The 17062-nt window shown below is 38.7% G+C and overlaps 1 protein-coding gene across 1 annotated transcript in view; it reads right to left on the reverse strand.

The window, feature by feature from the left end:
- Cog5 (component of oligomeric golgi complex 5) overlaps positions 1 to 17062 on the reverse strand; it is a 288970-nt gene that overhangs the window by 73305 nt on the left and 198603 nt on the right. Inside the window, exons 13-14 of the mRNA XM_034514294.2 lie at positions 14411 to 14572; positions 11730 to 11829 (exon numbers count right to left, since the gene is read on the reverse strand). Coding sequence (XP_034370185.1) covers positions 11730 to 11829; positions 14411 to 14572 — 262 coding nt within the window. The remainder of the gene's footprint in view (positions 1 to 11729; positions 11830 to 14410; positions 14573 to 17062) is intronic.

Raw genomic sequence — 17062 nt, forward strand, 5'->3', positions numbered from 1 at the left:
TCCATGTAGAAGAACTGAAATAGGTTCACACTTAGCACCTTGCACAAAACTCAGCTCCATATGGATCAAGGACATTAACATAAGGCCTGCCCTGATTCAGGTAGAAGACAAAGCAGGGAATGGTCTTTAACTCATTGGCAGAAGAAAAGACTTTCTGAACAGAACACTTATAGCACAGGCACTAAATGGATCTCATAAAACCAAAAAGCATCTGCATTTGCAAAGAACACTGTCATTTGTACTACATGGCAGCCTAACAAAAAGGAAAAAAAAAATTTTAACCAAGTACATATTCAACAGAGGGCTAATATGCAATATATACATACATATACATGTCTCAAAAACTGCACATCAAAACAACAAAGAACCCTCTTTAAAAACTGGAGTGAATATCTAAACAGAAAATTCTCAAAAGAGAAACTCAAGTAGCTGAGAAACCATTAACAAATGTACAACATCTTTAGTCATCAGAGAAATGCAAAGCAAAACTACTTTGAGAATCTATCTTACACCTTTCAGAATGGTGAAGATCAATAACACAAGTGAGAGCCCATGCTAGTGAGAATATGGAGCAAGAGGAACACTCATTCATGCTGACAAGAGTGCAAACTTGTACAGTCACTATGAAAATCAATATAGAAGCTCCTTAGAAAGCTGGAAATTGATCTACCTCAAGATCCAGCTACACCAGTCTTGGGCATATACCCAAGGGATGTTTCATCCTACCACAAGGACACTTGATCAACCATGTTCACTGCTGTTTTATTCACAATAGTCAGAAACTGGAAACAACCTATATGCTCCTCAACAGAAGAATGGATGAAGAAAATGTGATACATTTACACAATGGGGCTGTATAATTCTGCTTTTAAAAGAAATATTACATCATAAAATTTGAATGTACATGGATGAAACTAGAAAAAAACGTCACCCCGAGTGAGCTAATCTAGACTTAGTAAGATGTTTTTAATATATGTGGATACTTGCCATTAAATAAATAATAACCAAGCTATAATATGTATACCTAGAGAAGATAGCTATAGGGGAGGGGACTAGTGGGGGACACATGGATCTTCCTGAAAGGAGGAAATAAAATAGATTATATGGGTGGTCTAGAGTGGAGAAGGCAAGATCAGAAGGATCAGGTAGGGAGGGGAAGAGAAGATAGGGTTAAGGGAAGGAATGTGGGGAAAGTTAGCTAAAACTGAGGGGCATTTGAGGGATGGCATGAAAACTTAGTACAGGGGAAGCTTCCTAAACTATGTGAAGGTGATCCTACGGAAGTCTTCAAATAAGAAAGGAGACAGTCCCAACTGGCCACCTCCTGTCACCAAGGAAAGCTTCCAATATCTGCACTGGGGTTCATCCAACTGAGTTGGCCAAAAAGGTCCCATGGAAACTCACAAAGGCTGCTGCCAATGCAAAAAGTTGCTCTCCATAAACAGACAGCAAGGCCCCATTGCTCAAAACAACATCCATACAACTCTGAACATGAATACGTCAAGCTGGTACCTTCATAGTGGTTTTGCTACAGGAAGCTTGCTACTGCAAGCTACCAAAAGGGAAACGTACATTTCAATCCAGCCACAAAACCTCAAATAAAAAACTTGTCTTGCCTGTACAATATTCTTGGGCAATGGTGGCAAAAAGCTTGTAACCAACCAATGTCTGATTTGACTTAAGGCCCACTCCTCAAAATCATGAACTTTGTAGACAAGTGGATGGAACCAGAAAAAAATCATCCTGAGTGAGGTAACTTGGAAAGACAAATAAGATATGTATTCATTTATATGTGGATTTTAGCTGTTAAGTTATTGATTAGCTAGCTATTTATGCATAATACTGTGGATGCTGTGGTGTGTCATAGTATGCAACTGTATACCCTTTTGTCCAAACAGTTTTACTTGTAAATGTTTATTGCAATAAGGTCTGGTTCAAGGCCTCTGGTCTCTGCTACACTATCAACTATGTATCCTCACCAGGACTCCTCTCAGATATCTTGTTGCTGCCCTGTGTCATGGATCTGTAGGACTGGCCCCTTCATAGACTCCAGAAGTCTATGGATGGCGTGGGCCAACTCAAAGCCCTGGATCTGCCTGGGTGGTGGCTGAAGTGTTCAGCCTGTAGGCTTTCTTTTGCCAGCACCATCAGGGCCAACTCCCCTACACTGGCCAGGCAAGGGGAGTAGGGAGAAGCCAGTTCTCCTGCTTTCTTGCCCTTGTGCCCATGACACCAGGACCAGCTCTAATGTGTTGCCCAAGTGAGAGGTGGAGCCAGCTCTCCCATGCTTCTCAAGCAGCTTACTTCTGGGCATCTTCAGTGTGATTGTAGTGATTAGTGTGTCTCGGGGTCTCTCCTGTGTGCTTGCACACTCCAATTCATATCTTAAGATATTGAAAAATGCTAAGCTTGTTAGAGAGAGGGAAACTGGGTTTTCTTGGTTGTTACCACAGAAATTCCACATGCCACCACTTGGTATTGTTTTGGGATGTCTCAGCAAGTACACTCAAATGGCACAGCCTCATAGTAACACTGTGAAGAGAAATCAGCTGCCTGCTGTATGTAATGTCTCTGTACTGATAGATAACAAGAGAGGCTTAGTAATGCTGCAAATGCAAATGAGTTTACATACACTCACCAAACTTGATTGTAGTCTTTTTCTTTCAAGAAAATGCTCATTCCTCTTTTCTCTCCCTCATTCTGTTCTTGGTATCTGTATGTAAAGCACACTTTCTACCTGCCTCACCACCATTACTCCTGCAGTTCTCAATGTAGCATCTGATCTAATACTGCTAACTGTGAGACATGAAGAAAAACCAAGAGACTGCTGACCTGGCTCTGGTTTGGTTACATGGTAAGACCATCTCGCCAGACTTATATTCTTAGCAGCCCTAGGAAACAAAGGCAGGTTTCCTTTACACGTTTCCAAAGGTTACTATGCCTGTATTATTATGTCTATCTTTGTCTTTATGCCGTGAAGAAGGTGCTGACATAGCCTTGCTGTTGCTCATTGCTGACAGTTCTTACTCCCAAGAAATATACTTTCAGACAGTATCATTCTTAGTCACAGGAAAGGAATGACATTGTATTGTATACACTGGAACAGAGTGGGATTTTAAAATTATACTTGATCACTAATATGTTTTTAAAAGACATAAATATTTTATATTCTTGGGATTTCCAATTTAAGTAAAAAGCTTATTAGATAATTAAGACTAATCCTTCTGCTGGGCCATGGAGCACATGCCTTTAATCCCAGCACTCAGAAGGCAGAGGTAGAGAGGCAGAGAGACAGACAGAGAGACAGACAGAGAGACAGACAGAGAGACAGACAGACAGACAGACAGACAGACAGACAGACAGACAGACAGACAGAGAGACAGAGGAGAGGCAGAGAGGCATAGAGGCATAGAGGCATAGAGGCATAGAGGCAGAGAGGCAGAGAGGCAGAGAGGCAGAGAGGCAGAGAGGCAGAGAGACAGAGAGACAGAGGAGAGACAGAGGAGAGGCAGAGGCAGAGGCAGGCAGATCTTTGGATTCAAGGCCAGCCTTATATCTACAGAGTGAGTCCCAGGATAGCCAGGACTACATGGAGAAACCCTGTCTCAAACAAACATTAATAGTAAGAAAACTAAACCTCGCTATGACAATTTCTGGAAAGCCAAATTATTTTCAAAGTCTTGCTGGGCATGCTGCTGCAGAAAACTGAGGCAGGAGGCCTGAGAGCTGGAGGCCTGCTAAGGAGCACAAAGAGCTTGGAGGCAGGCTGAGAGCGCTAAGCAGGGAGACTCTAAGCAAGTACTTCTTGATGGTACAAAAGCAACTTGGAAAGAACACAGCAGTGAAAATGACCGGCTAAAACCACAGTGCCCTATCCCTGCCCAAGCCTTTAACACTTGTATTTCCTGGACTGAATGTGAAATGTGAAAGATACAGAAACTCCACACTTTGGAAAGTAAAATATTTTTCATTGAGAAAAATATGGAAGAAACAGGTTTAAAATGTCTTTATTATATTGCTGTGATCATGAAAAGAAGTTGAAGACAGTACATATTTTCAGAACGCAAAAGGGTCAGCATATGCTGTATCATTAATAAAACACTCAAGAAAAGGGCTCATGGCTAGGTGTCATACAGAACATTTGTTGTGGTATTTGAGATTGAGAAAGAAATATTACTTGAGCCCAAAAGATTAGGGTCACCTGGGCAGTATAGTGAGATGCCAGATTAAATAAAGCTCTTTAAAAGAAACCTGTGATACTAACAAATTAAGCAAACTACCATAGCAACACATTTCTTTCTTCTTTGGCATTACCTTCTACTTGAAGGTAACAGTCAAATGGCACAACATTAAGGAAATACACACTCTCAGGATTCAAGTAGGATGGGTGTCTTGTAATCAGATGCATCAAAAAACACATGTGTAAATACACACACACACACCTACACACACACCTACACACACACCTACACACACACACTGATAGGATTCAATTGGGGTGGGGTCATGATTTTTCTCTGATGCTGTTGCTGAGTTCCCCCTTCGGTTCTATAACATGGCTTCATCAGCATTTTGCACCTCCATTCTCTCTTCTTATGTTGGGAGCCTAATGGTCATGACTACAAGACAGCACTAGGAAACCAGGAATGGTAAAGAAGTAGGGTTGTCTTTTCAAAGGAAAACCTAGAAGGCTGAGAATGGAGGCGACTGATAGCCTAGGTAACTCTGTGGTATGTGTAGGGCCAGGCTGTACCTGGCTCCCTCAAGTTCCCACAAGCAGGACTGGAGGTGGCTCACAGCCCAGATTACCTCTACATTATCTCCATGATAGAGGCCACACCAGATCCTCCCTAGGCCCTTAAAATAAAGCATGTAGTCTTCATGGAAGAAGTGGCATGTACTTTGAGAAGAGTTTCGATGTAATTATGCCTCTTTGTTCACATCAGATTGTGTTACACCAGGAAACTTTGCCCCAAATACTGTATTTAAATATGCTTATAATAAACTGCCAATACCAGCTACTGGGTTGTATTGAACTGAATTTCCCTTGCTTCATGTGGATGGTTACCTGGCTGGTTCTGGTGTTTGCAGAGACAGTCCAAACCCTTGAACTTTGCATTGTGGATGAGCTGCTTTGGTGAGCCAAAGTTATCAAGTTTTTTTGCCCATGACTATTTTCCATGAAGCAAGCCTGCTGCCAAAGTTACAGACACACAGAACAGTCTTACCTAAGATTAGGGCCAGTCCACCACCATATGATAAAGCCCAGACAAGCCAAGCACCTAGCTTACAGCTCTTCTGATCCTCAGTGTGGGAAATGAGTGCCATCCAGCTTGTCTATTACAGCACTGTCCTGTGGCACCTCATGACACGTGACTAACAGAAACTTTGTCAGACTTCTACTGAAAATTTAATTTCATTTTTTGAGAAGGGTCATACTTTGTTACTCAAACTGGTCTCAAGCTTGTGACATCAAAGGGTATTCTTGCTTTGGCCTCCTGAGCTGCTGGAACTGTGGGCACAATAGTGCCTAGGAATAAAATGGGAATATTTCCTCCTGAAACTATTTAATAATGAGAATAAGTGTTTTTATCATTATTTCTATCAAGAGGATACTCCTCTGACTTTTAGACAAGCCATCAGTCCATCTACTACCAATCTGCCATAGCTTCCAGAAAATCAAGAACTTACAAATCTGGAAAACCAGTCAGAAAGCTATGATCTTAAAATAATTCAGGATAAAAACATGGGCAGCAAAGATGGAAGGCTGTCTGATAGTCAAGAGGATCATTAGCCTAAAGGGACCAGTGTGTTTGCATTATGGCAGAGTTCCTTTGGCTTGAGAACCCAAGGATACACCACAACTGCTCATGTACACACTAAATTCTTTCCAGTAATTTCAGATTCACTTTGCTCTTTTGTCTGAATGTGACAGCAGAGACCACTGTGATATTATACAACACTGAGTGGTATCCATATAGATTATGTTACATTCTCTATTAAATAACCCTTTTAAAAATAAAAATAAATAAACTCTGGCCGCTTTTTATCACCATATAATAAAACATACATAAATTTTCTTCCAAAGTGAATGCATGTCAAATCTTAAAGTCACTTATGAAATTATTCATGAAACAAAGTATATATTTACAAAGCCTTAAAACAAAGCCCTGGGTTTAGAAATACTGACCTCATACAAAGCTGCTGACCTGCACTGAAATGGAAACGTTCTACTAAATGTCATTCTGTTATTGCCTCAACTGGTCTACAACTTAATTATATGTCCATGTACTTTTCACAGTTCAAAACATTTGACATTTACAATAGGAGTCTAGACTCCATGCCTTAAAATTACCAGGTAATTGTTTTAGTGCTGGAAAATCCTAATAATTCGCCTTTAAAAACAATACTTGTTCATATATATGCTTATAATTTTTTTAATCATAAATGTTTACAATCCTTGCACATGTAAAAATTCTATAAAAGTTCCCTATTAAAACAACATTTTAAGTTATTTTTAATGCATAGAAGATAGAGAAAAACATTCATTCAAACACTATAAATGTCAGTGGGTGTTTTCCTAGTTCAGAATGTACAAACAAATTCCTAATACATCAATATTAAAGAATTTGCTCAGTTCAATAAAACATAATAATATACACACCTAAAGGAATATATTGGTATGTGATTTGCTGTGTTTTGATTTGCTTGTTTAGTAGTGCTAAGAACCAAGTGAGGGCCTTATATAAACTAGACAATATTCCATTACTGAGCTATATCCTTTTTGTTTGTTTATTTTTGGATATAAGATTTCTCTATATAGCCCTGGCTGTCCAGAACTCTATGTAAACCAGGCTGGTCTCAAATTCATAGAGATCCTCCTGCCTCTGCCTCCCAAGTGCTGTGATGAGAGGAGTGTGCTACAAGCCAGGCTTGGAGCTATTCTTAAAGGTGTATACACATGTATTGTGAACACAAACACAAAATTCTATTAAGTCACTAATCACACTTACAATTACTGCCAGTGTAAAAGAATGAAAAATGTAAATGAAGACAGCCAAAAAAGTACTGGTCTCTTTAAACTAGAGTACCCAGGAGGCTGGTATTTATATGAAGAACTCCGGAAAGCACATGGTAAACAATAGGAGGGCCTAGGAAGATGGCTAGGCTCACAAATGCTTGCTGAACCAGCATGAGGGGCTGAGTTCTGACACCAAAGTCAGACACAGAACCACATGCTTATACTCCCACCACTGGGAAAGTGGACACAGGCCGATCCTTGTGGTTTGCTGGCCAACTAATCTTGCTAAATCAGGGAACTGCAGGTTCAGTGAGAGAACCTAGCTCAAAAACAGTAAGATCGGAGTGAGTAAAGAAAGACAAACACCTGATATCAACCTCTAGCTTCAAACTGCATGAATTCAGACTATGTACTCACACCTGTACATACACACATGAACAAAGATATGTGTATATGCATATACTCACACCTGCACATACACACGAACAAAGATATATGTATATGCATATACTCACACCTGCACATACATACATGAACAAAGATATATGTATATGCATATGCTCACATATACACAATAAACATAAAAAACAAAGCATGTAAGTCACACTACTTAAAACTCTCGTGTGAAAACCCAATATAATAGGGCTAGGGGAGATGGCTCAGTGTTGTGTAAATATGAAGACTAGAATTCAGATACTCAGAACCCATACAAAGTCCAGGGATATTTACTGGCTTACCTCTAATCTCAAAATTCAGGAGGCTCAGACAAGGAATCTCTAGGACAAGGTATCTAGACTAGTAAAAATGGCAAGCTCTAGGTATGAGAGAGACATTGCCTAGAGACATAAAAGGAAGAGTGATCAAAGAAACACCCAATGTCAATCTTCAAACTCCAACTGCACACACACACATACACAAACACCCCTGCACACATATGGGCATCTGGACCCACATATGTGAACACATGCACAAATGTATTTACCACACATACTTAAAAAAACACTTATTATAAAACTAAAATAGTAATATCATCTAACTATATTTTGAAGCAGAGAGATCAACTATAACACAGATAAGTAAACCACATGAGTATTTATACATATCCCTATCACACGATAAAGTGAGTAAGTAAACCACATACAGGATGATGGTTCAATCTGAGGTTTTTATAGAACATATATGTCAGAAATAAATGCTGTTGAAGTTCACAGTACAGACACTGGCTACAATGCTTGCTTGCTGACATTCAATTTTTGCGATATTACATGGCAATACTACTAACTTTTCTCAGGCTGGATTTCTAGCCTGTAGTGTTAGACATGAATATTTCCATTTCAAAGTAGAATTGTTGTAAAATACATGCAAATGGCCTGGCACAGACCAAGTCTTTACTATAAGTAGATAATAATAGGAGTTATTTTGTGGCCCTATCTTATCCTTAAAAGTGGATTCTTGGGGGCTGGCGAGATGGCTCAGCAGGTAAAGGAGCTTGCCTGACATTCCAGCCCTAAGATACAGGTATAGGTAGAAAGAGAGAGTTGACTATACAAAGTTGTCCTCTCACCACCACATACATACATCATGGCATATGTTTGTCTGTTCACATGCATGTGCACACACATCACAATCAATGACAATAATAAGTTATTACAAAGTAGATTTTCTGAGAGGAAGATATGGTGACACACACCTGCAAATGCAACATTTGGAATGGTGTGATGGTTTAAATAAGAATAGTGCCCATAGGCTCAAATACTTGGATGCTTAATCACCAGGGAGTGATACTATTTGAAAGGATTAAAAGGATTAGGAGTGTGTCACTGGGGTAAGCTTTAAAGTTTCAAAAGTCCATGCCAAGCCCAGGGTCTCAGTCTCTGCCCAGAGATCAAAACATAGTTCTTGGCTACTGCTACAGCACCATGTCTGAATACTGCCATGCTTCCTGCCATGAGAATAATGTAACGAACTTCTGAAACTATACATAAGCCCCCAGTTAAATGCTTTCTCTTATAGTTGCTTTCGTCATAGTGTCTCTTCACAGTGAGTGTGACTAAGACAGATGGTAAATTCATTAAAGGATATATAGAGCAGACCAGGTTACATAGCAAGTCAAGACAATTGACTATGTTTTAAAAATAAAAATAAACTAAAAAGTGGATTATATGGTAAAAAAGGATTTAAAGATTCATCTTTATAGAGATATAGGCTTACATTATACATACCTTTGATTATAAATAACAAAAAATCTTAGGGGTAAATAAACATGTATTAATAATTTATGATTACAAAAATGTAATTGTATTTTGTGTTTGTATCAGTGAATGATGTGCATGCACTTCAGTATGTGGGCTTGCATGAATGGGTGTATGTGTGCAAGGATGTGAGTGCATGTATGCATACATGATGCCAAGGCAGCAAGTGTCTTCCTCGATCACTCTCCACCACACACACACACACACACAGTGGCATCTCTCACTTGAATACTTGAATCTAGAGCTCACTAACTTGACTAGTCTAGCTAGCTAAACTGCTCTAGAGATAGCATGTCTTTGTCTCCTGAAGGCTAGCACGTGGGTGCTGGAGATGGAATTCCAGCCTTCAGCTTGCACGGTAAGCACTTTACCTACTAAGCCATGCCCATGGTCTTGTAATGCATGTCACAAGGATTTGTTACACATTGCTACACCACAGAACACTAAAAATTAGCTTGAAAATCATTTTTAATTAGCCCTTTTCATGATATAAATTAAAGCAGTAATTCCATATATTAACATGTTTTGGTAGACAAGAACCTTCCAGCATTTAGAGAAGTACAGGTAGGATCTGGAGAGCTGCTTGCTGTACACTTTAGAGTGTGTTCAAATCCATCTTGTCTGAATCCAAATGCTCAGTAAATTTGAATTCCTAGTTTGCTTTTATTTCACCATTTCAACCATGAATTAATGCTGTCACTTTTCAACCTTGTGAATTAGGGTTTTTTTTTTATTTTAAATTATAAAAAGAATCCTTTTTAAAGGAGTTTCTTTCATCTTAAATCTCCTATCAACATTTCCATTTATACCTAGAGTGGTTTATTCTACTTTAAAATGTTTCTAATCGTCCTCAACCAAAAACTTTGTATTTTCCTCTGACTGCTTTCAGTGAAACTGTTCTAAAAAGCCATGAGTGAACTGAAGAAGGAAGCCCAGGGGATGCACAGGAGAGATGATGCTCACCACCACACCTGAGGACCTCAGTAGAAGGAAAGAACTGACCTGTGACTTTTACATGCACATGTGGCCTGCATACATGCATGTGTATACTTGTCGGCATGCACACATACACAAATACATCAAGAACTATAATTTTAAAATAAAAAAGGAAATGTGTCAAAATATAAAACAGGATGGCACAAACAGTGTTATTTACTGGCAAGAAATAGTGAGTAATTAGAAAATGTTACTTCAATTTTTTGTAATGTTTTAAAATAAATGATTTTTTTTTTTTTTTTGTTTTGTTTTTCAAGATAGGGTTTCTCTGTGTAACCCTGGCTGTCCTGGAACTTGCTCTGTAGACCAGGCTGACCTAGAATGCACAAGAGATCTGCTTGCCTCCACCTCCTGAAAGCCAGGATTAAGGGTGTGCAACACCATCACATGGCTATTCTTTGTAATTTTATTTAATGATTAGGCTTCCCTTATTCACTAAAATGAAGCTTAAAAAGTAAAATTATTTCAGGTAAAGAAAGAATTCTTTCCATTAAATATGGACATGACAATTTTCTATTAATCTTTAACATTTGTTAGGGAGACCTAGAGATTTTAGGCCACAGACTGTTACTAATAGCATGAATTCCATCACCTTCATTAACAGTTTCCATTTTCAAAGCTGTTTGTCATTGTTACATTAATTAAAGTTATATATTCTTTGACTATTGCCTTTTTTTTATCCTTCAACCTGCTCTCAACAAGAAGTGAAGTGTTTTCAGGCAGTACTGGCTCTTTCTTATCACATCGTCTGCAGGGTCCCCTGATTGAGACTTACTTCTTGGCACCTAAGTAGCTGCACTAAATTCTATGGATAAAATATCAAATTTTATTTATGATAACATACCATGTCAGTATATGTATGATAAACATTTATGAATAAGGTCTAAAAGAAAAATTAGTCATCTGCCCACAAACTGTTCCCATGTGCCTTCTACGGCTCTTTTTTTTAATAAACAAAGCTTGAAAAAAAGATGCCTCTAAATTATTTGTCAAGATTACAAGAACAAATGAATGGAAAATTGCACCATATTAGCAGACATAATTTAGAAACTGATAGGGAGCTTCATGCTATAATTACCACTGTGGGCCAGTCTATGTAAATTACTTAGCATGCTACTCTAAAAATTATTATAAAACCAAGTAGAAAAACCCAGATGTTAGCCGGGCGGTGGTGGCGCACGCCTTTAATCCCGGCACTTGGGAGGCAGAGGCAGGCGGATTTCTGAGTTCGAGGTCAGCCTGATCTACAGAGTGAGTTCCAGGACAGCCAGGGCTACACAGAGAAACCCTATCTCGAAAAAAAGAAAAAGAAAAAAAAAAAAAAAAAAAAAAAAAAACCCAGATGTTAAGTATAGAGAGATTATTTCATTTGTTATAATGTTAATTGTGGCAACAAGGAATATATAACTGACAATTTTAGCCAAATCATTAAAATTAATAAATAAACGGACATCACTTACAAGCTGCTCTGATTTTACAGCATATAACTGGATGGTCTTCGCCACATTTTTTGACACAGCTAATGTGAGGTTTGCATCAACAGCAGCTACATTGAGTTCACTGGAGAAAACAAAAGCAGATTTCAATTATTAGCAAACATAATTCAACAAAGTAATCAGCATCATGTAACCTGAGACCAAATAAAGAACAAACTGAGTCTTTATATAGATTTTGCTAATTGCTTCCAAGAATTGGCTACAATGCTTCATTTTTCTCCCTAAATTAAGCATTAGGAAAAGGGCTTTGTTAATGATCAGTTTCACATTAATAAAAGCGAGCCATGTGTGGGTTCTGTCTATCATTAGGAGACTAAATTGCATACACTCATGCTAATACTGGTAAGTGCAATTACAGGCATTGCATGCCACAGACATCTGCAAGGAAGTGACAGTTCTTGAATGAAAATGATGATCTTGGAGGAACATAGGCTAAACATATAAATTACATGTGACACATGGGACACCTGGGTTCTGTATAAACCATGCCAGCTCATTCTGCTGTGTAAAGAATAAATACATTAAGAGCACACGGGGCTATAACTTTAATGTTTAAAAATCAAGTATTTCTCTGTCATATCCACTGTCAACTTTAACAGTGAACTGATAGGACTTTTGATTTGACTGGATATAGAAGGACATTTTCCGAACAACCATGGAAAGAATACCACCAAGAGTTAAAAATACCATGAAAACCATATGGAGTAGGAAAAAAAATGCATTATCTCTGAAGTACATAAAATGTTCACATTTATAAGATTAACTTTTTCTTTAAAAAGAAAAAAAAAAAGATTTATTTATGTGAGTACACTGTTGTGCTCTTCAGAACCACCAGAAGAGGGCATTGGATCCCACTACAGATGGTTGTGAGCCACCAGGTGGTTGCTGGGAAGTGAAGTCAGGACCTCTTGAAGAACACTCAGTGCTCTTAACCATGACCATCTCTCTAGCCCCAGAATAACTTTTTAAAGAAGCTAAAGGAAGCCACCCAGGGACTTGTAGCACACACCTTTAATCCTAGTACTTTGGAGGCAGAGGCAAGAAGATGCCTATGAGTTGAAGGTCTATGTAGAGATTTCCAGAACAACCATGGCTACATACATTTTGAGACTGTCACAAAACAAAACGAAACAGGCACTTAAAGAGTTTGAAACAACACTAGTATTCATGACAAAATGCCCTTTCATGTTGTTGAGGCCTGTCCCACAAGCCTAGCTGTAGCCATTATGTTCTTTGCTGCCACCATTTCCTATTGTTGCTGCCATATGCCTGCCAGTCATTGACACAGAAAAATAAACTGACTCAGAGCAGGGGCATGCTGATCACATGCTTATGTTATGTTTGGTATGTTATAAGGCTTATTGATCTCAAGAATTCCACAATCATAAGCTTCACTCAGGACTCATCAAATTAAAGCTCAGTATGAACTGTTATGTCTAAAGTAGCTAGAGTCAGAGACTAGGTAGCGCTTCCTGTACCTGCATATGAGCTCACTGTGGTTTTTGTGGTTTTAGCCTTTATAAGCTGGCCCTGTTTGAGGCCACCACCCCTAGGTTCCAGGTCTTGAATTACAGGCCTCCCTGATCAATCAATCTTGGGGTGTGCGTTCAATAAACCAGCCCTTTTTAACAGAGATCAGTATCTGAATGGTTTGTGTGGCGACTTCCTAAACCCCAAAACTGTAGTACTGAGATTGCTCACTTTTACATTCTATGAAACACAGGCATCAACATCCTTAAACCCCACAGGCTATTTGACTATAGTACTGTTATCCTTGATAACCAGCATCCTCAGCATTTACAGAACTAGGTTACAGAGATTAAGTGGAATTAGCACGTCTCCCCCACAAGCACACTAAGCAGTGAACAGTTGTTAAGGTGAGAAGTACATAATCAGGACTTTACCAAGTCCATGTATATGGTGGAAGGTCTAGGGCAGCAGAAACACTGTATAGGTACATTCACAGCTGCAGACATGAATATAAGTATCACATCTGTAAACTGCCATCTTCAAATCTGTAGACTGAAAGAACGTAAGCAATCCTACCTCATGGTTCTAGATTGCCCAGATACTGCTTTTGCTCCTCAAAATGAAAATCACAAAGTTATGACAACTTACCAGCCACGACAGAGACTGAGGTATGACCTGTAATCTTATTTAAATACCTCTGCACTTGCCTGTCTCTGTCAGAAGTGTCTCTGTCAAATGCCTTCCTTTTGAGATTAAAAGCTGTCACATTCACTTGAAAGCCTAAAGTACTGAACACAGCAGGCTAATCAGAAGTATTAGGCCTGTTCCTGCCATGAAGTGATTTCTGGGTTAAAAACTCAGTTTTTACAGTTTGTATGATTATTTTATATTTGTTTTCCCATTTACTATGAAGAAGTTAAAGGAGTAAAAGGCCAGGGCTAGTTCCACCTGGTGTATTAGATACAAAATAATGATACCAGATGAATTCTATACTATGTACACTACATTTGTATCTAAGTGGCTTTACTAATTAGAATCCCGAGAAGATGTGAGTACTTACTACAAAACGTAGTTGAAACCCTAATCACTAGGCTAGTTTGAGGCAAACTGAAAATGGACTGCCACTAGCAAACACGGCAGGCAGCCTAGAATGCCATTATACAAGAAATACGTACCTTGTTATAGTTTTAATGATCCCATCAAGCTCGTCAGAGGAAGGAGGATTACGTCCACCAGGAGGAAAAACCAAATTGATGGGATCGAAGAGTCGTGATAGGGATTTTGAGAGATAAGCAGCCTCATAAGGTTGCAGTGAATCTTTCAAAGCTTTTTCTGGACTGTGAGAACAAAAAAATTTTAAAAGGTAAATAATAGCTATAAACTGCAGTTGTAACAAGAACTTCTTTTAAAAAGTTATAAGCACTTTTATAAACATGCTTCATAACTAAACACCTATTAAAAATCATGTAAGCATTTTAAGTGTAAAGCTTAGCTATCTAGTATGCTATGCACTGTACTGGCGGTCCCCTGAAACTAAAAGATATTGCAAGAGCCTATTATTTCTATCCTGTTTATAGACGATCAAAGCACACCCAAAATGCAGCCAACAGATTCTTCTCACACTAGCTCAACCTTTTTAACTCATAACTACCATCCTCCATAAAGCCTACAAACTATCTCCATAGGGTATGGAGGCAGGCCTTCCTTGGATTTCCATTCTTGGAATACTGCAAGAATGAAGACAAAATAAACAAGTATTTGTGACAGTCCTGTAACAGCATAAATGTTGTCAAGGGGAATTCTCTTACTAAGCTCTTCTTTGTCATTTCCCGCCCACAAGCATCTCTGCAGGCTATTTAGCAGTCCAAGACTAGACCTTTTACTGTTCTTTTAATTACTAGCAAAGGCCTTTCACCACTACCAAGAGCTGTTTTACTCCTAAGATTAACTGCCTGTCTTGTCACATCTCCTTATAATCCCTCCAGCAACCTTCCCACTATCTTCTTTTTCCTAGAGAATAAACTTTCTGTTGAGGTTTGGTCTGTCTATTGTAATGCTAAGTGCTCACCCCCTAGACCTGGAGTCTGCAAGTAGACCCAGGTGACCTTGCCCTTGAGGTATTTCTGATTGGTAAAAAAAAAAAAAAGATGTCAATAGCAACACCTGGGCAGAAAAGACATAGGTGGGGCTTAGGTTTCCAGGGCTTGAGGTTGGGGGAGAACCAGGAGGAGAAGGTGGAGGAGGAAGAGAAGCCATCATGGGTTAGTTGAGCCATAAAAAATGTGGCCCCCAGAGCTGGCCAACCGGAGTTAAGAGCAGCTTAGATGAAACATAGTATATAATAACTCAAGATTATCGAAAGGCAAATAGATTTTAATAGCATAGAGGGTAGGTGTCTGTCCAGCCCTTGTGCTGTAATATAAATGTAAATATAAAAGTTGTATCTATCTCTTATATGGGAACTAAATGGTCGCAGGAAGTGGTAGAAACCTCAGATTGGGTTTAACTAATTTCTACAACAACTTCCCTTCATCTTACATATCAGCCTTGACAACATCTGACCTGCTCTGTGTATGTCAACAGTCTCTCTTCTCAACCTTCTTGCCAACCTACAAGCCCAAAGGTCAGACTGCTCTTGGCTCCTGAAGCACAATTGTAGTCATCACTTGATGCTTTCTCCATCCGTAAGTACTCCTCCCCACACAGATTTACTGGGAATAGGCACAAGGCACTTTGATAAATGATGAGGAGTGGTTTACAGTCTAGTGAAAAGGGAGGTGAAGTTCAAGTATAAAAGTGACTTTCTGTATGTGCCCCCCTTTGCTATCTCCTCTCTTCCCTCAAATATCACTAAGTTTTTGCAGTCTGTCAATTATTTCCTGAACATAAAAATTCTGCAATGCACTGGGTTTTAAAAAACAAAACAAGACAAAAAACCAGTACAGTAGCCTAGTAAAGTTCACAAGCTAACAGAAGATGTATAAAAAGTTAAATATCTGGTTAAACAAGTAGCGTGCAGTGGTTAAAAATATTGGCTGTTCTTCCAAAGGACCTGGGTTTGACTCTCACAATCCACATGGCGGCTCACAAATTTCTGTAACTCCAGTTTCAGGAGATCCAAGACCCTCTTCCAGCCACCATTGGTACTAAGCATGCAAATGGCACACGGACATACATGGGAGCAGAATACTCATACAATTCTTTAAAAAGTAAGTCATGATCTCAGTATATGACAACAGTAAGTGCTAGAAACTAAAGTACTGAAAGAGCAAAGCACTTTCATTAACCATTTTTACAACATTTAGTATCTTATCAAGAGGCCTGCACCCCACACAGACCTACCAGTACAGCTCTTCAGTCTCAATGACCAATGAAGCAGACCACAACCAGGCACATTCTATTTTACTTATTTGCAATTTATTAAAATAAATTTGTAAAATTTATTTTACTTATTTGCAAATTGATTTGTCTTCTATGATTTTCCTATTATTTTAATATAAGAAGTAGATTTACTTTATTTACTTTAAAATAACAAAAGTTTGCTGGGTGACGGTCGTACACATCTTTGAGCCCAGCACTCCAGAGACAAAGGCAGGCCTCTGAGTTTTAGGCCATCCTAGTCTACAGAGTTCCAGAACAGAGGAACCCTGTCTCTGAAAACCAAAAAAATAAAATAAAAATTAAAAAAAAATCAGAAAAATATAATGTCCCTCTTTGTTTACCATTAAAATGAGCATTATTAAAATAAATTTAATATTATGCAATTTAATCTCTTAAAGTCTACAGTATAGTTCAATATTTTTATACATAAGATCCCTGCAATCATC

The sequence above is a fragment of the Arvicanthis niloticus genome, chromosome 11 (genome assembly GCF_011762505.2).
Source record: "Arvicanthis niloticus isolate mArvNil1 chromosome 11, mArvNil1.pat.X, whole genome shotgun sequence".
Lineage (NCBI taxonomy): Eukaryota > Metazoa > Chordata > Mammalia > Rodentia > Muridae > Arvicanthis > Arvicanthis niloticus.